Source organism: Pristiophorus japonicus, chromosome 20 (genome assembly GCF_044704955.1).
Source record: "Pristiophorus japonicus isolate sPriJap1 chromosome 20, sPriJap1.hap1, whole genome shotgun sequence".
NCBI lineage: Eukaryota > Metazoa > Chordata > Chondrichthyes > Pristiophoridae > Pristiophorus > Pristiophorus japonicus.
Window position 1 is genome coordinate 30,071,147 of NC_091996.1, and position 25,232 is coordinate 30,096,378.

A 25,232-nucleotide genomic window follows, 5' to 3' on the forward strand; every position below is an offset into this window, starting at 1 on the left:
ATGAAGTTGAATGATCAGCCATGGTCATATTGAATGGTGGTGTAGGCTCGAAAGGCCGAATGGCCTGCTCCTGCACCTAGTTTCTAGGTTTCTATTTCTAAACACAGAAGGATTAGGTAATTTGGCAGGTTTTATTCAGCTTATGCAGTGTCAGCCGTGACTCAGTGGGTAGCATTCACTTCTGAGTCAGAAAGTTGTGGGTTCAAGCCCCACTCCAGAGACGGGAGCACAAAATCTGGGCTGACACTCAGTGCAGTGCTGAGGCAGTTACTGCATTGTCGGAGGTGCCACCTTTCAGATGATATGTTAAACCGAGGTCCGTCTGTCCTCCCAGGTGGACGTATAAGATCCCATGGCACTATTCAAAGAAGAGGAGAGAAGTTCTCCCTGGTGTCCTGGCCAATGTTTATCCCTCAATCAACATCAATAAAAAAAGGATTTTCTGGTCATTATTGCATTGCTTTTTGTGGGAGCTTGCTGTGCACAAATTGGCTGGCTGTATTATAACAGTGACTATACTTCAAAAGTACTTCATTGGCGGTTAAGTGCTTTGGGACATGCTGCGGTCGTGAAAGGCGCTATCTAAATTTATTAATTAACTAGTCACAATAACCTTGATGAAGCCAGCATTTCAGGTGGCAGTGCAAGATCGCCCTGGATCCTACATTAAGTTGAAGATTGTGAATCAACTGTAAATGTAATTCAGTCACATTCATTATAGATCTGTTTTGTTGTTAAAGCGTAAAAAAATGACTCATTTTCTCCTCTAATTCAACTTAAAGGTTTACAATAAAATTAAACAAAGCTAAATTTAACAAAGTAATATTTTGACAATAGGCTGGATACCTGAAATTAAAATATAATGGGGTGGATTTTAACTTTCACCAGAGGATGTAAAACTGACGGTAGTGTTTTGGCCGCATATTATACACCCCGCTTAATTCTCCTTTCCATTGATTCCACCCGGTGATGAAAGTTAAAATCTACCCCCATGGGGTTATTAATCTATTGGTTGTCTAGTTTAGTTTAAACTAGTTGTTAGGTTACATTTTTCCACATGTTTAACAGGGTGGTAATAGTTTAATGTTGGTGGTTCAATAGGTGCAATTCGGAAAATTATTAGTTGATTCAAGTCTGGAGGTAGCAAAGACATAGATGAGGGTTTCAGCAGCAGATGGACTGAGTTTGGGGTGGGAGCAAGCAATGTGACGAAGTTAGAAGTAGGCAGTCTTTGTAATGGGCAGGATATGAAAGGATTTGAACATGAGGATGACTATGATTGAATAGGTAAGAGTGGGACCAAGTGAGGGCAGTCCAACTCAGTTGGAAAACGAAGAGGCAGCAGAGGGGGATGATGTGTTGACTGTGTCAAATGCTGCTGTGAAATCAAGAAGGCTGAGGAAGAATGATCACAGTCACAGAGGATGTCGTTAATGACTTTGATTAAGGCCGTTTCAGCACTGTGGCAGGCGCAGAAACCTAATTGGAGAGGTTAAAACATTGAATTATGGGAAAGATAGTAGGTAGCAACACATTTAAATATTCCCTGTGCAGGCGTCATATGGTAACATAGAAATATAGAAACATAGAAAATAGGTGCAGGAGTAGGCCATTCAGTCTTCGAGCCTGCACCACCATTCAATATGATCATGGCTGATCATGCAACTTCAGTACCCCATTCCTGCTTTCTCTCCATACCCCTTGATCCCTTTAGCCGTAAGGGCCACATCTAACTCCCTTTTGAATATATCTAATGAACTGGCCTCAACAGCTTTCTGTGGTAGAGAATTCCACAGGTTCACAATTCTCTGAGTGAAGAAGTTTCTCCTCATCTCAGTCCTAAATGGCTTACCCCTTATCCTTAGACTGTGACCCCTGTTCTGGACTTCCCCAACATCAGAAACATTCTTCCTGCATCTAACCTGTCCAACCCCATCAGAATTTTATATGTTTCGATGAGATCCCCTCTCATTCTTCTAAATTCCAGTGAATATAAGCCTAGTCGATCCAGCCACTGTACTTCAAAAATAATTAATTGAAACATTTTGGCATAATACCATTGCTGTATAAATTCAAATATTGTTATCTAGATCAATATAGAGAGAATGCAAATGTGTATTCAAATACAGGTTTACATGCTATAAATTCACTTTACAGTGTGTTACACAATGCATTTGGCTATAAATGCGATACAGAACTGTACCACTGCACATAAATTAAGTAATGCAATGTAGTGGATACATGTCCAAGTACATGTTTGACAGTGAACGACTTCACCCGCCATCAGCGCAAGATTAGAGAATTGTGCTGGGTTGCCCTGGTTTTCCAACATGTGCCTGCAGCAGGCGAAGTTCTTGCCACTGGCGCGCACGCAGGAAATTTAGATTATAATGTAATCAGAATAGGAAACTCCTGGAAAAAAATAAGTAGCAGACTGGACCGAAGATTCCAGAAGCAGTTACAGCTCCACCCAGCAGGGTGAGCAGCTGTCCTGCTCAACAGTTCACTCAGCATCAACTGAGTTTATCGGAATAGATAATTGGGTAGATGCTGCTCCATGTCACGCTCGGTTTCCTGGCAAAAAACAGGGTCAAAGAGATTGGTGGCGCAAATGGCCATGCTCGACCCGCACCTGCATTACGGACGCCGCCAGACTGGTACAGGCGGCTTTGCAGACGGTCGCGTACAACAGGTCCCTTACGTATGGAAAAGAAAGAAGACTTGGATTTACATAGCGCCTTTCATGACCACCGGACGTCTCAAAGCACTTTACAGCCAATGAAGTACTTTTTTGGAGCGTAGTCACTGTTGTAATGTGGGAAACGCGGCGACCAACTTGCGCACAGCAAGCTCCCATAAACGGCAATGTGATAATGACCAATTAATCTGTTTTTTTTTGTTATGTTGATTGAGTATGTTGATGTTCTGTTACAACTGTACAGGGTATTGGTAAGGCCACACCTGGAGTACTGAGTACAACTCTCTGCTTTTATACTCTATCCCCTTTGCAAGAAAGGCCAACATTCCATTTGCCTTCCTGATTAACTGCTGTACCTGCATATTAACTTTTTGTGTTTCATGCACAAGGACCCCCAGGTCCCTCTGTACTGCAGCACTTTGCAATTTTTCTCCATTTAAATTATAATTTGCATTTCTATTATTTCTGCCAAAGTGGATAACCTTACATTTTCCCACATTATACTCCATCTGCCAAATTTTTGCCCACTCATTAGCCTGTCTATATCCCTTTGCAGATTTTTTGTGTCGTCCTCACAATTTGCTTTCCCACCCATCTTTGTATCATCAGCAAACTTGGCAACACTACACTCGGTCCCTTCATCCAAGTCATTAATATATAGATTGAAAATGGGCGATATTTCCGGCGTGGGCGGTAAAAAACGGTTTTCAGATCGCCGGCTTCTCATCCATTCTCAAAGCACCTAGTCTCCATTTTTTTAAATAGGCGTTACCGCGAGCGATATGAAATGGGCGGTAGCGTTAAATCTTGCTGACCTTCTGCCGTCAAGTGTGGCCATCCTTAGCAACAGCATGGCAACGTTCGATTCCCGCAATTCAAGAGGTCAAGGGTCATCATGACATGCGCAGAAGAGGAGACAGAGAGAGAGGGAGCTGAGAAGGACTGAAAGCGTGTGTGGCTGTTGTGGGAGGCATGAGGGAGATTCACCAGCAGCAAAAAGCCGACTAAGCACCAAGAACATAGTTGGCACCAAGTTTTTGTCCAACAAATAAGATATAACATGGAAGGGATGGTGGAGGCCCTGGAGCTGGTAGCTAGGAACACTGGTGGCAGATGGCTCCCAGTGGTCCCAGAGCGCGGCACTGCACCCCAAGGTGCCGCACCCCCATTGCCAACCACACGAGAGTCAGCAGCAACATCTTGCTTCTGGCTCGGAGTACATTCCCACCTCGGGACCGTCCTCTCCCGTATCCGTCCAAGCAGCGTTTCAGCCGTCATCCTCCCCACCACCTCCCCCCCCCCGCCACCCGCAATGAAGCATCTCCTGAGGAGCTCCTCGGCCAGGCGGCTTGGAGCCAGGAGGGGAAGGGGAAGGAGTAGAGGTGGGGAGAAGAAGCGGATGGGGGTGGGAGGATTGTTTTTTGCAGAAATACTGATGATTTCAGACAAATGTTCGGTTTAAATGTATTTTATTTAACAAAACCTTGTTACGCATTGGCTCAGATAGCTGCACCGTTACACGCTGGTGATTCCTTAACATCAAAGGGTATAATGACACTTAACTTCAATCAACATAAACTTTAACTGTCTCCAAGGTGATGCCCACCATTGATGTATGACCTGCACACCCAGCAGTGTGTCAGCCTTGTAAATAACACCAATGTTCTTTCAGGCAAAGCGATCATTGATGAGCTCCTGACATAAGGCTCTTGCAGCTATCATACCACCATGGGCCCTTTCATGAAGGGGGCAGGGGCATGGCTTCAGCGTCAGCCCGATTGTCTGGGCCAATGTCAGCGTCTGCCTCCTCGTCCTCCTCTTTCTCTCTCTGGTGAGGTGGACTGTCAGACTCATCAGGCAATTCTTGTCCCCTCCTGATAGCCAAGTTGTGCAGCATGGAGCACACCATCACAAATTGAGCTACCTGCTCAGGGTGGTATTGGAGTCGCCTCCTGAGTGGTTCAGGCATCTAAAGCGCTGCTTAAGCACTCCAATGGTTTTCTCCACGATATTGCGAGTAGCTCTGTGGCTCTCGTTCTATCGCCTCTCGGCTTCAGTGTGGGTTCATCAGCCAGTGGGCGAGGCCATATCCTTTGTCACCAAGCATCCAGCATTGACTTCGTGGCTGATTGTTAAACAAGTCAGATACAGTGCTCTCACTCAGGATGTGAGCATTATGGATGCTGCCCGGAAATTGAGCATTCACTGCCAGTATAATCTGCTGGTGGTCGACTACGACTTGGACATTCAGGGAGTAGAATCCCTTGCGGTTCCTGAAAACCTCTACATCCTGAAAAGGTGCCCGCATCGCGATATGCGCACAGTCTATTGCTCCCTGCACCTTGGGGGAGTTTGCAATTCTGGAGAATCCTAGAGCCCTCTCACTCTGTGCCTCCCTGGTCATAGGGAAGCTAATCAAGTCCTTCCTGCATGCGGACAGGGCTTCAGTGACCTGTCAAATGCAGCAATGTGTGGCATCCTGAGAAAGTCCGCCAATGTCGCCAGCTGTGGCCTGAAAAGAACCCAAGGCGTAGAACGACAGTGCCACGGTGACTTTGACCTCGACGGACAGTGCAGTACTGTTGGTGTTGGCAGGCTGCAGATCTCCCCATATCAGCTGGCATAACTCAGTGATAACCTCTTTGTGAAAACGCAGTCTCCAAAGGCAGGTGATGTCGGGCAAGTCGAGGTAAGACTGCTTCTCCCTGTACTTGCAGGGGGTCCCCCTCATCAGTCTGGCACGGCTTACATTGGGCACATAATGCTGTGGAGTGTACCTTCGATGATCTCGACTCTGTTGCATATAATTGGTCATCAAGAGAGGGTGAGAAAGGACAGGCTTCATGGCAGTAGCTCTCTGTTCTCCACCGATTGGTCACAAACAATGAATATCCCGACGAAGACACCTATTCAATTCCAATCGGTCACAGTATGGTCAAGATGTTTGTACAGATGTTCACATCAACTCCAACGACCTCCAGAGTACATCCGAACTCCCCCGAAGTTGAAGCACAGCTGCCTTTTAAAGGATGCGACATGTGATGTAGAACATGGCGTCCATAACGCTGTGATTAGTTCCGGTTAGTGCCACTTTTTCTGGACGTTTTTTTGTGCGAGCGATATCGTGGGCGATATGTGTGCGAGGTGGTGAAAGTGACGCTGAGCGATCTTATGGCTGCTAGTTTCGGTAAATATGATCTTTACGACAAAAAAAAGTGGGCGGGCGGTATTATTGAATCTCGGCGTTAAATCATTGCAGAAATTAACGTTGGGTGATATTATGGGCGTTGATTTCGCCCATTCTGATGATTCCGCCCAAAAAAAGTGGGCGGGAGGCATTATTTTTTCTCGCCGTTAAGCACATGGGGAAAGTAACGCTCGGTGATGTCTCCTAAAAATGCCCATCAGTTTCCATTTTGTGGCAAAATGGACGATATCTGGCCATTATACGTCATTTCAGCAGTAAAATGGGTGGTAAGTGGGCGTTAAGCTTGTAAAATAATTGGAGGTTCTAGCCCATAGTCTCAGAATAAGGGGCCACCCATTTAAAACTGAGATGAGGAAGAATTTCTTCTCTCAAAGGATTGTGAGTCTCTGGGATTATCTGCCCCAGATAGCTGTAGAGGCTGGGTCATTGAATATATTTAAGGCGGAGGTAGACAGATTTTTGAGCGATAAGGAAGTAAAGGGTTATGGGGAGCGGGCAGGAGCTGAGCCCATGATCAGATCAGCCATGATCTTATTGAATAAAAGGGGAAGCTCCACCCACCTTCATCACTTGAGTGCTAAGGAATAAAGGACAGGTCACAGACTGACCTTCTCTCAAGCATGGGCCTCGTGTGCATTTATACTGTGTAGTAAGGACATATCAGAGGGAATGCAGCAAAGGTTCACCAGACTGATTCCAGGGATGGCTAGACTGACATATGAGGAGAGACTGGATCAACTGGGCCTTTGTTCACTGGAATTTAGAAGGATGAGAGGGGATCTCATAGAAACATATAAAACTCTGATGGGACAGGACAGGTTAGATGCAGGAAGAATGTTCCCGATGTTGGGGAAGTCCAGAACCAGGGGACATAGTCTAAGGATAAGGGGTAAGCCATTTCCGACTGAGATGAGGAGAAACTTCTTCACTCAGAGTTGTTAACCTGTGGAATTCCCTACCGCAGAGAGTTGTTGAGGCCAGTTCGTTGGATATATTCAAGAGGGATTTAGATGTGTCCCTTATGGCTAAAGGGATCAAGGGGTATGGAGAGAAAGCAGGAAAGGGGTACTGAGGTGAATGATCAGTCATAATCATATTGAATGGTGATGCAGGCTCGAAGGGCCGAATGGCCTACTCCTGCACCTATTTTCTGTGTTTCTATGTTTCTATGTTAATTTGTGGAATTCACTGCTTCAGAGAGCTGTGGAAGCTGGGACATTGAATACATTGAAGACAGAAATAGACAGTTTCTTAAACGATAGGGGGATAAGGGGTAATGGAGAGTGGGCAGCGAAGTGGAGCTGAGTCCATGATTAGATCAGCTATGATCTTATTGAATGGTGGAGCAGGCTCAAGGGGCCGTATTGCCTACTCCTTCTTGTATTTCTTATGTTCTTATGTTCTTACATAAGGGAGAAAGGAATAGAAAGATATGCAGATGAAATAAGAAGAAGCTTGTGTGGAGCATAAATACCAGCATGGACAAATTGGCCTGAATGGACTGTTTCTGTGCTGTGAACTCTATGTGAACTTCTGCGTGAATTAAGAATGATACAGGAAATATCTCCGCATAGAATGTTCGGGAATACTGTTGCAAGACATCAGCAGCAGGGAAATCTTTGCGAATACTGGGCACACTGCATCAAATTACTGCTGGGAATGAATGCCAAATGGACAAGCAATGTGTTATGGTGAATTGATATGAAAAACTAAAATATCTCATCAAGTGAATAATAAAAAGCACTGCTGCGAATCCCTGTCAGTAAATGAAACATTAGGGCATAATGCTGAAGTAGAAACCCCAAATAGGCAAAACTCATCCTGGCAAGTCCCTGTGAGATACGACCATGGCAAGTGAATCTTTGCAAAAAACCAGGGTCACACTGAATCATGTTAAGGAGCAGCAGCATTGTTAATATTGTGCAGGACTACTCGGAGAACTCGAGCTCCTACAATCATTTGTTTTCAAAATTGAGAATGTCAGGCTGAGTTGTGATTAATTCTTGAAAGACACAAGTGTCACACTGACTGAAAGTAAATCTGAGCCATGAAAGCCGTATACTGAATCCCTCTGAGAAACTCGTCTTTCTATGAGATATAGCAAGAAACAAAGAGTGACTGAACGAGTCAGATTACTGGAAAAATGTGACTCAACCCAACAGACTCGAATGTTCTCTGAATGACTACACTGAACACAAACACAAGTATTTCCGCCGAAGCTTACCTTGACTTGGCGCTTTTCACTTCGCACAAGGCTCCACTTGGAGGGTGGAGACCAAGCAGAAAGAGGAGAGAAATGATGAGGGAATGAGCCAAGACACAAACAAAGAGGAACATTTTCAGCAGTGAGTGCGAAGAAGCGGAGGGTTCGGGAATGTTGCGGAGCGCAGGGCGTGGCGGTTAAAGGTACTGGCACCAATGGTGAAGGGGAGGGGGACAAGGAGGCCAAGATTGAAAGAGCAGAGATGTGGTGCGCTGGGATGTAGGACTGGGGAAGATTGCAGAGATAGCCTGGAGCATGGCCAAGGACAAAAAATGTGGTCGATGCACTGAGCAAAAGGGAGGCAGTGCAGTTGGGCAAATGGAAGGGTGATGGGTGTGACGAACTTTGTGTAGGGCAGGGTACAGGCAACTGTGTTAGCTGTACATTATTTGCGGGTAATATTGTGCATGGTGCACCCTCCTTAAATGCTGCAGCAACACTCTTCTTTCCTCCATTCTCTCCTGCTTCTCCTCCGTGATACTAGCATAAAATGGTATGTCTAGTCACTGTGGGGGGAGGGGGTGATCAAAATATCCCAATGGTCGCACTCCCATAGGTTGTCAGAAGCTGCCTCAACCCAAAAAAACTGCTCCAAAAAGTCATTCCTGGATGTGGTAATCCCTGCTCAAACTTTCAGCAGTCTTTAGGCCCAAAATCTCCTCACCTGCCAATCCCAGCTGATCATGGCCTTAAATTTCTCTTCTTACAAACCCCAGTGCATTGCGAGGGTAAAACCAGGAAATTCCCAAGCTGCAGCACTGCTTGCCCTCATTGTAAAGTGTGGTAATTCGGTGCCTGGCATTTTAGCGAATGGATCGTAAAAAGGGCCAAATCACGTTTGAAAAGTCGGTCGCTCTGTTTTGGGACTGAAAACTGGCATAAATAGCTTCTGTCCCAATTTGCTGGCCAGTCAAATGTGTTGCCCCGACTTTAGGTTCCCGAAATGCAAACAACAGCGTGGAATTTCAGGGACATATTTTGCATTGGGTATCTCATCATCATCATAGGCAGTCCCTCGAAATCGAGGAAGACTTGCTTCCACTCCAAAAGTGAGTTCTCAGGTGGCTGTGCAGTCCAAATCGGGAATTACAGTCTCTGTCACAGGTGGGACAGACAGTGGTTGAAGGAAAGGGTGGGTGGGGAGTCTGGTTTGTCGCACGCTCCTTCCGCTGCCTGCACTTGGTTTTCTGCATGCTCTTGGTGACGAGACTCGAGGTGCTCAGCGCCCTCCCAGATGCTGTTCCACCACTTAGGGCGGTCTTTGGCCAGAGACTCTCAGACTCAAGGATAGACTGATAGATAGGCTTGCGTACCATTTCTGGTGACCAGTTGCAGAACAGTGCTAGGTTTAGAAGAAATTTGGAAGTTTAGAAGCATAAAGAAAGGCTTGGATTTCACGACCACCGGACGTCTCAAAGCACTTTACAGCCAATGAAGTACTTTTGGAGTGCAGTCACTGTTGTAATGTGGGAAACGTGGCAGCCAATTTATGCACAAGCAAGCTCCTACAAACAGCAATGTGATTATGACCAGATAATCTGTTTTTTAGTTATGTTGATTGAGGGATAAATATTGGCCAGGACATCGGGGATAACTCCCCCTGCTCTTCTTCAAAATAGTGCCGTGGGATCTTTTACGTTCACCTGAGAGAACAGACGGGTCCTCGGTTTAACATCTCATCCAAAATTATGAGAAAATGCTTATTCTAAATCTGCAGCTTCACCTGAGGCTCATTTTCCACTGGTAGAAAATTCACATGGTCACTTAAGGTACTTCATTGCATGATCTTGGATCATTTACCATTTTTGGCTTGTATTTGTGGATTAGAATTAATATCGTAAATCCTGATAAAAGTATTGGTGCCTTTTCTGCAATACGTACTTTTATAATGAGTGCATGTGCAGCTTAACTGTCCTTAGATTACTACGGTACATTAGCAAAACCTGGGTTACATTTCTCCTTGTACTATCTACACAATACAGCAGCAGCTGTGGATTCTGTTCTGACTCACCATGTCCGAGAATAAACACGTTGCGCCAGGCTGCTGTCTGATGCCAACATCATGGAGCGTCGTTGTGAACTTGCAACTGTAATCATCACCACGCGACAAAGCACAAATGTATTGATCTGCAATGCAAAAAATTTTTTTCCCATTTTACACCAAGCCTATAGGTGAAAATCAATAACAACTTACACTTAGCACCTCTAATGTACTGAATTGTTTCAAGGCTCTTCACCTACCAGGAACTGGGAGAAGAGTTCAGGAGGTGAACAAAATCAAGGTGAAAAAGGTAGGTACAAAATAAATATATTTTAACTCCTTCGTGGCAAACAAGCCAAAGGTGGGCAGAGGAAACGTTACAAGGACACCCTCAAAGCCTCCCTGATAAAGTGCAACATCCCCACCGACACCTGGGAGTCCCTGGCCAAAGACCGCCCTAAGTGGAAGAAGTGCATCCGGGAGGGCGCTGAGCACCTCGAGTCTCGTCGCCGAGAGCATGCAGAAATCAAGCGCAGGCAGTGGAAAGAGTGTGCGGCAAACCAGTCCCACCCACTCTTTCCCTCGACGACTATCTGTCCCACCTGTGACAGGGACTGTGGTTCTCGTATTGGACTGTTCAGCCACCTAAGAACTCATGTTAAGAGTGGAAGCAAGTCTTCCTCGATTCTGAGGGACTGCCTATGATGATGGTGACATAGATCAAAGAAGGTCAATTCAGCAATCTTGGCGAAATCTAAATGTGCCCTGGGATTGGTGCAATCTCTCAGGACGTTACACACCAGTGACCAGCTAACCATGCCTGATTCTATAGTGTCAGCTTATGAATACTATTAAAATAGTCTCCCTGCATTTGTACAGGTTCAGGGATGGCTATGATTGACAGGGGCATAGAACATCTGGAGAGCAGCACGTGTGTAAGGCCTGTTGCTGCCACTTAAAGCTAGCCTGTTTTATTAGCAAAAAAACTGTAAATGCAGGAATGAAAGGTGGACAAGGGAACATAGGCAGAGCTGCCCACTGTGAAGACAACCAGAATGTTTTCCTGGAGGAGGTGCAGCAGAGAATGGTAACCATATATGGGCTGAGGGGAACCCTCCTCTGCACCTCAATGTACAGCAAGCACCGTAATCAACAATATCTACCACATACACAGGTCATGGGAGTAAATGAGTAAAAACTTTTCTGGCCTGTGGAAAAATGCCACGGTAATGCTGACCAGAATTTGCCAATTGCGTGGCTATTGCATTCATGGATCCTGCAACCTAGTGCGAGAGAAGAAATTTCTCCCTCGTCTCTGTTTTAAATGGGCGGCCCCTTATTCTAAGATCGTGCCCTCTAGTTCTAGTCTCCCCCATCAGTGGAAACATCCTCTCTGCATCCACCTTGTCAAGCACCCTCATAATCTTATACGTTTTTTATAAGATCACCTCTCATTCTTCTGAATTCGAATGAGTAGAGGCCCAACCTGCTCAACCTTTCCTCATAAGTCAACCCCCTCATCCTGGAATCAACCTAGTGAAACTTCTCTGAACTGCCTCCAAAGCAAGTACATCCTTTCGTAAATATGGAAACCAACACTGCACGCAGTATTCCAAGTGTGGCCTCATCAATACCCTGTATAGCTGTAGAAAGACATCCCTGCTTTTATACTCCATCCTCTTTGCAATAAAGGCCAAGATACCATTGGCCTTCCTGATCACTTGCTGTATCTGCATACTATCCTTTTGTGTTTCATGCACAAGTATCCCCAGGTCCCGCTGTACATCTGTCCAATCGGCCTCGTCTTCTCAAAGGACTCAAGAAATGGCAGATAGCAGGTCAAGATCATCCAGCCAGCTGCGGAACCAACATGCCAGCAGCAGTTGTTGGGCAATATCGTAAACCAGTACAAAGTTGTTGATTTGGTTAATGTCCCTGTTGGTGACTGGGCAGATCGATCTGATAGCTACCAATGTAATGCTGTCACGGCCAGAGTCATAGAAACATAGAAAATAGGTGCAGGAGTAGGCCATTCGGCCCTTCGAGCCTGCACCGCCATTCAATAAGATTATGGCTAATCATTCACCTCAGTACCACTTTCCTGCTTTCTCTCCATACCCCTTGATCCCTTTAGCCGTAAGGGCCATATCCAACTCCCTCTTGAATATATCTAACGAACTGGCATCAACAACTCTCTGCGGAAGAGAATTCCACAGGTTAACAACTCTCTGAGTGAAGAAGTTTCTCCTCATCTCAGTCCTAAATAGCTTACCCCTGATCCTTAGACTGTGACCCCTGGTTCTGGACTCTCCCAACATCGGGAACATTCTTCCTGCATCTAACCTCTCCAGTCCCGTCAGAATTTTATATGTTTCTATGAGATCCCCTCTCCTTCTTCTAAACTCCAGTGAATACAGGCCCAGTCGATCTAGTCTCTCCTCATATGTCAGTCCTGCCATCTCGGGAATCAGTCCGGTGAACCTTCACTGCACTCCCTCAATAGCAAGAATGTCCTTCCTCAAATTAGGAGACCAAAACTGAACACAAAGGGCCCAAGTTTCGAGCCGCGCCTAGAACGGCGCAGTCCCTACCTGGACGTCCGTTTTTCGTGTCACAAAGTGCGCCTAAAAAAAACCTCCAGATTCTCCAGCTCCCGGCAGGTCCTCTGGCCCTCGGCAGCAGCAGGAGCTGTAGGGGGCGGAGCCAGGTCCCTGCGCTGAAAACAGTGCCGGGACCTCTGCACATGCGCGCTACAGTGGCCGCGCATGTGCAGTAGCTCCAGGCGCCCGAAACTGTGTGGGAGGGGCCGAAGCATGCAGCCCCTAGCCCTGGCCGAATGGCCTCACTGGGGCTGCGTGAATAAGGCTCCTCCCACGGCCAGCTCCTGCTTCCTCCCGACCCGACTCGACTCCCGCTTCCCGCCTCCGGACCAGACCCGACACCGACCCGACTCCCGCTTCCCGCCCCCGGACCGGAGCCGACCCGACCCCCCGGACTGGACCCGACCCGACTCCCGCTCTCCCGCCCCCGCCTCCGGACCAGACCCGACACCGACCCGACTCCCGCTTCCCGCCTCCGGACCGGACCCGACACCGACCCGACTCCCGCTCTCCCCCATCCCCCCCTACTCCGCCCCCGAACTGGATCCGACCTGACCTCCCTCCCCCCGACCTGACCTCCCTCTCCCTCCCTCCCCCCGACCCGAACCGAACCGACCTCCCTCCCACCACCCCCCCGACCCGCGCTCCCCCCAACCCGACCCAACGCTACCTACATGTAAATCTGATGCTGGGGACGGGCCCTGCCCGAAGTCTCGGGCCCGGCCCGTTCAGCCTCCCTCCCCCTTCTCCTTCCCCCCCCCCCCAATCGCCTTCCCCCCCCCCCCAATCTCCTTCCCCCCATCTCCTTTCACCCCCTTCTCCCCTTTATCCCCTTCTCCCCGATCCCTCCCCCTTCTCCCCCATCCCTCCCCCTTCCCTCCCTCTGCTTCCCCCCTCTCTCCCTCTACCCCACTCCTCCCCCTCCCCTCGCTGTCAGAAACACAGACACTGACAGACAGAGAATGAGAGACACACACAGACAGACAGACAGATAGCGACACTGACAGAGACACACTGGGGGGGGGGGGGGCATCCCAGCACGCTGTTGGAGGGCTCCCGGTGCTGCAGTCGGGAAGTAGAAAATGTTTTATTTATTGATTTAAAAAAAAAATTATTTCTTATTAATTTTTTTTGATTGATGTATTGGTTGATTTATTGATGTATTTATCATTTATTATTGATGATGGCTCTTTATTTGTAAAACTGAAGTGTTTAATGTTTGTAAACTTCCCTTTAAACCCCCCCCCCCCCCATTCCCTATGCCTGATTTGTAACCTTCGCCTGATTTTCTAAAGTGTAGACAAGGTTTTTTCCAGCGTACAAAAATCTTCACTTACTCCATTCTAAGTTAGTTTGGAGTAAGTTTTCACTGGCGAAACTTTGAAAACAGGCGTAAGTGGCCGGTCACGCCCCCTTTTGAAAAAAAAATTCTGTTCCAAAGTGAAACTGTTCTAACTGACTAGAACTGGAGCAAACTAAATGACGAGCATTCCGATTTCTAAGATACTCCGTTCTACACCAGTTACTCCTAAAAATCAGGAGCAAATCATGTGGAAACTTGGGGCCAATATTCCAGGTGAGTCCTCACCAAGGCCCCGTACAGCTGCAGCAAGACCTCCCTGCTCCTATACTCAAATCCCCTAGCTATGAAGGTCACCATGCCATTTGCCTTCTTCACTGCCTGCTACACCTGCATGCCAACCTTCAATGGCTGATGTACCATGACACTCGGGTCTCGTTGCACCTCCTCTTTTCCTAATCTGCCGCCATCCAGATAATATTCTGCTTTCATGTTTTTGCCACCAAAGTGGATAACCTCACATTTATCCACATTATACTGCATCTGCAATGCATTTGCCCATTCACCTAACCTGTCCAAATCACCCTGCAGCCTCTTAGCAACCTCCTCACTGCTCACACTGCCATCCAGTTTAGTGTCATCTGCAAAGTTGGAGCTATTACACTCAATTCCTTCATCTAAATCATTATTATATATTGTAAATAGCTGGGGTCACAGCACTGAGCCCTGCGGCACCCCACTAGGCACTGCCTGCCATTCTGAAAAGGACCCATTTATTCCGACTCTCTGCTTCCTGTCTGCCAACCAGTTCGCCATCCATGTCACTACATTATCCCCAATACCATGTGCTTTAATTTTGCACACCAATCTCTTGTGTGGGAACTTGTCAAAAGCCTTTTGAAAGTCCAAATACATCACATCCACTTGTTCTCCCTTGTCCACTCTACTCGTTACATCCTCAAAAAATTCTCGAAGATTTGTCAAGCATGATTTCCTTTTCATAAATCCATGCTGACTTGGACCAATCCTGTCACTGCTTCCAAATGCGCTGCTATTTCATCTTTAATAATTGATTCCAACATTTTCCCCATCACTGATGTCAGGCTATCCTGTCTATAATTTCCCGTTTTCTCTCTCCCTCCTTTGTTAAAAAATACTGTTACATTAGCTACCCTCCAGTCCATAGGAACTGATCCAGAGTCGATAGACTGTTGGAAAATGATCATCAATGCATCCACTAATTCTAGGGCCACTTCCTTAAGTACTCTGGGATGCAGACTATCAGGCCCTGGGGATCTATCGGCCTTCAATCCCATCAATTTCCCTAACACAATTTCCTGACTAATAAGGATTTCCTTCGGTTTCTCCTTCTCGCTAGACCCTCCGTCCCCTAGTATTTCCGGAACGTTATTTGTGTCTTCCTTCGTGAAGACAGAAACAAAGCATTTGTTCAATTGGTCTACCATTTCTTTGTTCCCCATTATAAATTCACCTGATTCTGACTGCAAGGGACCTATGTTTGTCTTCACTAATCTTTTTCTATTCACATATCTATAGAAGCTTTTGCAGTCAGTTTTTATGTTCCCAGCAAGCTTCCTCTCATAATCTTTTTTCCCCCTCCTAATTAAACCCTTTGTCCTCCTCTGCTGAATTCTAAATTTCTCCCAGTCCTCAGGTTTGCTGCTTTTTCTAGCCAATTTATATGCCTCTTCCTTGGATTTAACACTATCCTTAATTTCCCTTGTTAGCCACGGCTAAGCCACCTTCCCCGTTTTATTTTTACTCCAGACAGGATGTACAATTGTTGAAGTTCATCCATGTGATCTTTAAATGTTTGCCATTGCCTATCCACCGTCAACCCTTTAAGTATCATTTGCCAGTCTATTCTAGCCAATTCACGTCTCATACCATCGAAGTTACCTTTCCTTAAGTTCAGGACCCTAGTTTCTGAATTAACTGTATCACTCTCCATCTTAATAAAGAATTTTACCATATTATGGTCACTCTTCTCCAAGGGGCCTTGCACAACAAGATTGCTAATTAGTCCTTTCTCATTACACATCACCCAGTCTAGGATGGCCAGCTTTCTAGTTGGTTTCTCGACATATTGGTCTCGAAAACCATCCCTAATACATTCCAGTAAATCCTCCTCCACCGTACTGCTACCATTTTGGTTAGCCCAATCTATATGTAGATTAAAGTCGCCCATGATAACTGCTGTCCCTGTGCTGGGAGTTACTTGGAGGTTGTGCTTCAGGAGACATTATAACTCAGTGTATGCCTTCCTTGTGAAAAAGCATAAGACAATGAAGTCATGTCTCTTTGGCATACTCAGATAGGTGTGGCCAGGCCCAATCATGTAGCTCCTGAGACAATGACAAGTGGGTGCCGGAGGCTACAGGTGCAATCAGGCCTGCCTTTCTTCTCTCCACAGGAACTCCTCCTCCTCCAAAGATGTGAATAGAAATGGTCAAAGTAATTCCCCTGGGAGAAAAAAACAGCACTAAACACAAATAGGAGCAATGCAACCTGGATGATGCAGAAAAAAGTCTATGGAAAACAAACTTTAGATTCAATAGTAAACAATGAAACACATCTTTCAGTAGCAAACTGCCAAAGCCCAGAGCAGCATGTCATAGCAATGCCCAGTTTATTAGGATGAGCATGACTAGTGGACTAAGCTATTATCTCAGAGGTGTGCTTGGGATGAGGGCGTGGATGGAGTTATGGACGGGAAACCCAGAAGTACGGGTTTTGTGAATGTCCTGCAGTCTTTTAATATTTTGTTCTCCAGGTTTCCTGCCCGACAGCCAGCCTGGTGGGCGGGAAAGCCTGCAGCAGAAGGAGACAGCAGAGCAGTAGTTAGGGAGAGATCGCTGTCGGGGGTTCTAATGGGTAGGTGGGTGGGAGGGGGCGGGGCAGGGGGTGGTAAGAGAATGTGGGGGGGCTGAGGTGGTTGGGGGGGGGTGTGGGGAAGCAGCAGATGGTGGTCGGGGGTTCCGATCACAGCAGGTGTGGCGTGAGGGCAGAGAGATCGCAGCGGGGTGGATAGAGGTGGGGTTTACAGGTAAGCTTGTTGGGCTGGGAGGAACTACTCCTGCTCTTCCTGCCCCACAAGCACTGCTGCACAGGTACTTATCTTATGGATCCAGCCCTTCCCGCCTCCTTTTACCTGCCAGGTTTCCAGAGGTCTGGGAAACCTGGACGACTGTGGTTAAAAATAGAATCACTGTTTAAATGGAGAAGTAAAGTAGATTTCAACGACTGACCCTTCTCCTGCGAGCGGATTGATCGCCCGTCCCTCGTCCTGCTTCCATTAAAACCTGGTGGCCGGGTTCGAAGTGGGTTGGCTCCCACCCGAACCAAACCCATCCATTCTTGGAAGGTTTAATTACCCCCACGGCTCCATGAGTTAGGCTTTCTCACTCTTTTGGGTCATTTTCCAATGCGTTCTACTGGCATCATTCCCGCACAATGACCCACAGGGTTCAAGTGCTTAATTTTTTACTTTCTGGATGCTTAACTCTAACTATTATAGTTGTGCAATGAGTGGGAGTCTTAACTTACAACTGTTTGTAAATGAAGAGGCTGTGTGTCAGAATAGACAGCATTCCTGGCCGGGGAATTAACATATCCATTCACCACCACTGACTGCCCAAAAATCACACCACCCTCATTTCTGAACGGGAAACTTCGAGAACCATCAAAGTTTCTAGTCTAGTTTTGAGAAAACACTCCTGCAATATCGATATTATTTGCCAGCATGCATCTGTACTAAATCTTAAGAATTCTATAATATGCTTGCAATAATAGTTACTAACAACACTGCACAAAAGGTTACCATTAAAAAAATCATCTAAAGGGAACACTCAAAGAGTGACTGGAAATCTGTGTCTGCAAAAATCAGACCTCTGACAAAGATTTTTGGAATAAAAGTCTGTCATAATTTAAATATTAAAGAACGGCCGCACATTTGTTCCTTTGGCTTTTATAAAGGCTGTTACTGCAATAAGTTTATTTTTGATAGATAATTTCTAGATTATATATCTTTTGATTGAAAATATGACATTTTAATTCAGTATGTCGGTGGAGAATTCAAGGGGACTAAAGTACTCACTGTTAGGGTGAAAAGGACGGGTCCAACAAAGGCCCAGATGATCTCACTCTGAACGTTCAGCCAGCAGTGATTATCTGCTATGTATTTGTCACCGGCAGTTGCTAGGGTGACGGCCACAATAAAAACTGGGAATCCTGAAGAAAGAAAATGTAGAAAATGTTTTCCTATTTCTCATTAATAAGCATTTCTATTGCTTATTTCTCATCTGCAGTCAAGAAACTGGATTTCATTCATTTCATTTAGCACTGGTTTTCATTACTGAGACAAAGTAATCCATGCAGTCAACACAGCAAATGCTTCACATTAAATACAGCATTGATGATACATTATTGAGTACAAGGCACTAAACACACACACACAAGACTGGATGTAGAGTTACGCAAACCGCAGTCAGGTATACAGGCCAAGGATGTCTGAGCTTTCAGAGCCAAGGGCTGGATGTATGTGTCAAAATCAATGGGCTGGATTTTGCCGGCACTCAGCGGGCGGGTTTGGAAGCGTGTCCGCTGTCAAAATCCAGAAGATTGACAGTGGGTCTGGATCCCGCTGTGACCCCGCCTCTGTGTCAGTTTCCCAAGTGCCGGGTCTACATACGCTTTACAGACCTGACACTAAGCGCCGGGTGAGCCAATTGAAGTGAAGAGGGTGTTTACAGGTACTTGAACAGCATTTTACTATCTACTTACCATTTTTCCAGCTTTTTGCTGACTTTCATGGCACTCGAGGATCACAGCAGGTAAGTAGGTCGGGTTTTCAATGACTGTCCATTGCTCTGAATAAGTGACAACTGCAAAAGTGGTATGAAAGCTACCATATCACAGCTGTTCACTTTCTAATGTTAGAAGCTGGAGCCTTCAGGATTTGGAAGACACTTTTGAGCTCTATGCAGTTTGGAAGTGTTTGGAGTATACTTTCTATCCACTGTCACCTCCTTGGAACAACCCATCTCACCACTGACAGATCACTTCCGTCAGCTCAACCACACCTGCCATCTATTCCATCAGCATCGGTGCCCTTGAAAAAATCTCACCTTGGTTCTCAGAATCCCACCACGATAAGCCCCAACACCAACATCACCAGGCACACCAGCAACACCAGCCTTCTCCACAATCACCTGATGCTGCACAGGACACAGGGCATCAGCACATGACCACATTCCTGCCCAGAAGGCCAGGGATGGCTTCGCAGTGGCCAGATTTACTTCACGTGACGCTGTACACCCTGGCTGCCATAATGTGCGCCAGGTTGGCACCACCCCACACTAACACCATAAAACATCCCTACAATGACCAAGCCATTCCTTTAACACTCATCACCATTGCAGGGGTTACCATTATGTCTCACCATTCACTGCACCTCACTGCGCCACTTCTAAAAGTGCACACAAATCTGTCCAAGAAGGCAAAGTGTTGAAAATAAAGATTTCAATGTTTGACAACACATTAACAGAAACTTTACATGAACATTGGCTAAAGGAGTGCCTAACCTAGCGTGTCGTTAGTTGGTATGATTGGACAAGGATGAGGGTGAGTGTGAGGGGTGGCTAGTGAGATGGGGAAGTGATAATATAGTGAGTGATGGATGGGTGGAGGTGCAAGGTAAGTTGGTGTGAGTAAGGAGGTGCAGGAGTAGGGTAGGGAAGGCGGAGTAATGGGGATGTGATGAGGCATAGCAGGATGAGGTTGAGTGTGGTTTTGCAGTAACGTTTCGTGATCTACTGAGATCACTGAAAGGTTTGTGCCACTGGATCTCCTGGACTAGTTTCGATCGCCTAGATGGGTCGGAAAGAAATTTCACAGATTTTTTCCCCCAAATTGGCTGGGGTTTTTAATCTGTTTTTTTTCCTGTCCCAGAAGATCATATGGTTTCGGGTGGGGTGGGGTATAAGTTGTGATACACATTGTGTGGGACAGGCTTGATGGACCAGGTGGTCTTTATCTGTCTGTCATTTTTCGTATGTTCGATTGTTTCATATAACCAGTATGCTACCATAACTTATAGGTCCAACATCACCTGTTTGTCCCAAGCATGCTACACTCATCATATATGTCTCATATATGGGGCAAAGGAGCAGTGAGAGTTGTAGAGCGATGTGATTGGGGCCCAGGAGAGGCGTGAATTCGGGGCCCAGAAGAGGCGAGCGCTCGGGGTACTGAAGTTACATGTTCAGCCATGAACTCATTGAATGGCGGTGCAGGCTAGAAGGGCCGAATGGCCTACTCCTGCACCTATTTTCTATGTTTCTATGTTTCTATCACGGGCCAGCCCACACTGCGATATGTGTGTGCACTAGGTCCGTGCAGCAGAGCTGGTCCCCAGTAGTCTTGGTTAATCCTTGCCACTGGACCAAGGCCTAGCTCTGTCAAGCCCGTGTGGTGGCTGGTGTGCAACGGCCACCACATGTTAAAAAAATCCACGCACAGGCATCTTCCACCCTTCAACATGTAGTTCGGGATCTGAAATATTAGGTCCTTCATTGAAACACCTGTGAACTTATCCCTTTTTGGTGTGGAAGCAAGTCATCCTCATTTCGAGGAATTGCCTATCATGATATGTCTCAAATTACTCATATTTGAAGCTTGGTTCTTTTGCTCTCTTATTTCTTGTCTATCTTACTGCCCCATCCTCTCCTGCTCTTTCTGAATCTCTCTTCTGTCATCTCACTCTCTCACTCTCTTCTGCTTTCCCCTTCCACATTTAAGTTACAGCACATCTTTAGAAAGATTCAACTAATTTCAAGAATATAATCCCCACTTCAAAAGAAATTTCCTCTGTTAACATTAACTTCATCAGTGAGAACGATGATTTAAACCCCTACCTACACGTAGTGCAAATTAAAAAGTGCAAAGAACTTCCTAAAACTGTGTACAGCAGCTCAAATGTTGTTATTTCTGTCCAGTTTCCAATCCTGGGATCACTAAAGCAGCATGGGTAGCAGGAGAGCATACTTCAGCTATTTAAAATCGCTGGGACTGGAGGAATGTTTTTGTTTTTATCCATTCTCAGGATACAGATGTCGCTGGCAAGGCTGGCATGTATTGCTCAGTCTTGTTGCCCATGCGAAGGCAGTGCTGGGCCTTCTTCTTGAACCGCTGCAGTCCATAAGGTGCTCCCATAGTGCTGTTAGGTAGGGAGTTCCAAGATTTTGACCCAGCAGAACGGCGATATATTTCCAAGTCAGGGCGATGTGTGACTTGGGGGGGGGGGGGGACTTGGAGGTGGTGGTGTTCCTGTGCTCCTGCTGTCCTTGTCCGTCTAGGTGGTAGAGATTGGAGGTATTGCTGAAGATGACTTGGCGATACTATTGTGCCTGTTAGCACTCTAGCAATGACTCCACGAGGTAAGGAATTGCACTTGAACTGTTGTGACCTTAGTCCATTTATTGCAGCTCCTGAATGAGGGTACAGTAAGGTGAGCTCCCTTTTATACTTGGTTACCTGCAGTGTGCAGGTGACCCCTAGGTCTCCACCAGTTGCACCCTCTGGTGGTACAGGCATAGTGTATACAGTGTGAAGATACATTCAGTGGTCTTATGTAATTGTACATTGAGTGTACAGGGTATATAAATGCCCAACACATACTGTAGATGGTACACACTGCAGCCACAGTGCACCTGTGTGGTGGAGGGAGTGGATGTTTAAGCTGGTGGATGGGGTGTTGATCAAGTGGACTAATTTTCCTGGATGGTGTTCAGCCTCTTGAGTGTTGTTGCAGCTGCACTCATCCAGGCAAATGGAGAGTATTCTATCACCCCCCTGGGTGCCACAGGCACAGAAAGAATGCCTGAACAGTATCTATCCCAGCATTAAGGGGCATGAGGCAGAAGCCTTTTATTAACACAGGTATATTCCTGCTTTGCTGCAGATGAAGCGCTAGCCATCTACAGTCGCATCTTTTTTGAAATATAAACTTTGAAGGGGATATAGATACCAGTGATCCCACAAGTGTAAGCATTCCTGTATTTTACTAAACACAATGAAGATATGGTTGGGAATTGCTAAAATAGAGTTCAACATTCTAAAGATATTTTAAATAGCTGTCACAAGGAAATGAGAGAAAAAAAACCTCCTAAATTATTCCCATGGTTTAAATAGCTACCTGACCACATGCCAATAAAAGCTGACTAACTAATTATAACCTTAAATAAACAGAATGAAGTTTCGGCTAGTCTGATATGCTGAATTTCTGCATGTGCATGTATGGACTCAAAATGTCCTTCAACACACACATATATTCCACATCCTTTTTTATGAGAACCTCTGTCTGGTATGGATATTGAAATCCTGGTCATTCCGCCCCTCCGAGTGTATTTGTTGTCCTTGTTGACTGAGCAGTCAGCGTGTCTTTGCTTTTCCTGGTGGTCTAGTTCAGGCCAGGGGTTTCATCCATTGTAAACTAATAAGTGAGCTTGTTTCTGTCACAAAGCTCATGAATTAAACATTTAAAAAATTTACACTATCTATTAGGGTCACTTTTGTGATCGTGGAATTGTGATGATGTTGTATTCCTAGTTCCCGCAGCTGAAACGTATTCCCCTCTTCCCCTGAAAAAATACATAAAATTAATACCTAAAAACCTTTAGCAGTGTGTGACAGAGCTGGTACGGTTTTTTCATTCTGTAATTCATGTAAAACACCGGAAAATAAATAAGTTGTTTAAATTCAATCAAATGTACAGAAATAAAACCATATTTGCTGCTTCGATTCTGTACAGTAAGTTACAAGTACATAATCATTGCCTTAAATCTCCCACATTTGTTATTCCATGACAGCAGCAAGGAACTAAAATAAATGCAACTTACAGGTCTACACAACGACAACTTGCATTTATATAGCACCTTTAGCGTAGTAAAACGTCCCGAGGTGCTTCACAGGAGCGTTATTAAACAAAGTGTGTGTGTTTGTGTATGTTTCTGTGTGTGTGTGTATGTGTGTGTGTGTATATGTGTGTGTTTGTGTATCTGTGAGAGAGTGTGTATGTTTCTGTGTCTGTATGTGTGTGTGTGTGTGCATGTGTGTGTGTGTGTGTGTTTGTGTATCTGTGAGAGAGTGTGTATGTTTTGGTGTGTGTGTGTTTCTGTATGTGTGTTTGTGTGTATGTGTATCTGTGTGAGAGTGTGGAAGTTTCTGTGTGTGTTCCGTGTGTGTGTATGTGTGTGTGTTCTGTGTGTGTGTGTGTGTGTTCCGTGTGTGTGTGTGTGTGTATGTTCCGTGTGTGTGTGTGTGTGTGTGTGTGTTCCCGTGTGTGTGTGTGTGTGTGTTCCGTGTGTGTGTGTGTGTGTGTGTGTGTTCGTGTTTGTGCGGCGGCCTGGCCCGGAAATCGGCGCGGTCCCAGCCTGCAAGACCATCAGCGGACCGAGGCCATTGGAGGGAGCAGCGTGCGGCGGTGTACCACTGCAGGGAGCAGTGCGTGCTGCTGCAGGAGGGCGACGGCTGCGAAGCCAGGTCGCTGATTACAGTGCGGGCAGGCACAGCAGGAGGGGCGAAGGAGCGGCAAGAGTTTGTAGAGGGAAGTGACCGGGGCCCAGGAGAGGCGTGAATCTGAGGCCCAAAAGAGGCAAGGACCCAGGGACAGCACGGGCCAGCCCACACTGCGATATGTGTGCGCGCTAGGTCTGTGCAGCAGAGCTGGTCTCCAGTTGTCTTGGTTAACCCTTGCCACTGGACTAAGACCTAGCTCTGTGAAGCCCGTGTGGTGGCTGGTGTGCAACGGTCACCACATGTTAAAAAAATCCACGCACAGGCATCTTCCACCCTTCAGGATGTAATTCGGGATCTGGAATATTAGGTAATTCATTGAAATACCTGTGAACTCATCCCTTTTTGGGGATATTAGGACAGATGACCAAAGCCTTGGTCAAAGAGGTAGGTTTTAAGAAGGGTCTTTTAAGGGAGGAGAGAAAGGTAGCGAGGCAGAGAGATTTACGGATGCAATTCCAGAGCTTAGGGCCTCGGCAGTGAATGGTGGTGCGATGAAAATCAAGAATGCGCAAGAGGCCATCATTGGAGGAGCACAAAGATCTCGGAGTGGTGTAGGGCTGGAGGAGGTTACAGAGATAGGGGGAGGCGAGGCCATGAGGGGGATGGGAAAACAAGGATGAGAATTTTAAAACCGAGGCGTTGCTGGACTGGGAGCCAATGTAGGTCAGCGAGCACAGGGGTGACGGGCGAACTGGACCTGGTGCGAGTTAGGATACGGGCAGTAGAGTTTTGGATGAGCTCAAGTATATGGTGGGTGCAAGGTGGGAGGCTGGCCAGGAGAGCATTGGAATAGTCGAGTCTAAAGGTAACAAAGGCATGAATGAAGATTTCAGCAGCAGATGAGCTGAGGCAGGAGCGGAAGTGGACGACGTTAGTGAGGTGGAAATAAGCGGTTTTGGTGATAGAGCGTATATTGGGCCAGAAGCTCAGCTCAGGGTCAAATAAGATGCCAAGGTTGCAAACAGTGCGGTTCAGACTGAGTCTGTGGCCAGGGAGAAGGATGGAGTCGTTGGCTAGGGAACAAAGTTTGGGCGGGGACCGAAGACAATGGCTTCCCAATATTTAATTGAAGGAAATTTCTGCTCATCCAATACTGAATTTTGGACAAGCAGCGTGACAAATCAGAGGTCGTGGAGGGGTCGAGAGAAAGGGTGGTGAGGTAGAGCTGGGTGTCATCAGAGTGCATGTCAAATGTGATGTTGAGTTTTTGGATGATGTCGCTGAGGGGCGTGATGTAAATGAGAAATAGGAGCATGTCATGCTGACTTTCAACAGCTTCTTTAGGTCATCAGAGCAAATAAAACACTCTAGATGGCTAGAATTTCGGGTTTTAGCGATTTCGCCCGTTTTTGAGCGATAATTGAGGCAAAAATTATATTTTACCACTGGGGTACCGTTACCGGCAGAAGTCACAAAATTCAGCAAACGGTTACGATCGTTAGCAATAGCGATAAATCCGGCGTTGCATAACAGAATTTGTGCGCGGGAGGCGAAATTTGCGACCAAAAAAAAATCAGACCTTCGGCGCATGCGCGAATTTTTAAAAAACTTTTTTTTCTTCTTCTCGCCCTTCTGGTCAGCAGTC

The 25,232-nt window shown here is 46.3% G+C and overlaps 1 protein-coding gene across 1 annotated transcript in view; it reads right to left on the reverse strand.

The window, feature by feature from the left end:
• The window catches only part of adgrd2 (adhesion G protein-coupled receptor D2), a 301,296-nt gene that overhangs the window by 170,320 nt on the left and 105,744 nt on the right, over positions 1-25,232 (reverse strand). The window contains exons 17-18 of the mRNA XM_070863395.1: positions 18,168-18,301; positions 10,181-10,296 (exon numbers count right to left, since the gene is read on the reverse strand). Of these exons, the coding sequence (XP_070719496.1) occupies positions 10,181-10,296; positions 18,168-18,301 (250 nt within the window). The remainder of the gene's footprint in view (positions 1-10,180; positions 10,297-18,167; positions 18,302-25,232) is intronic.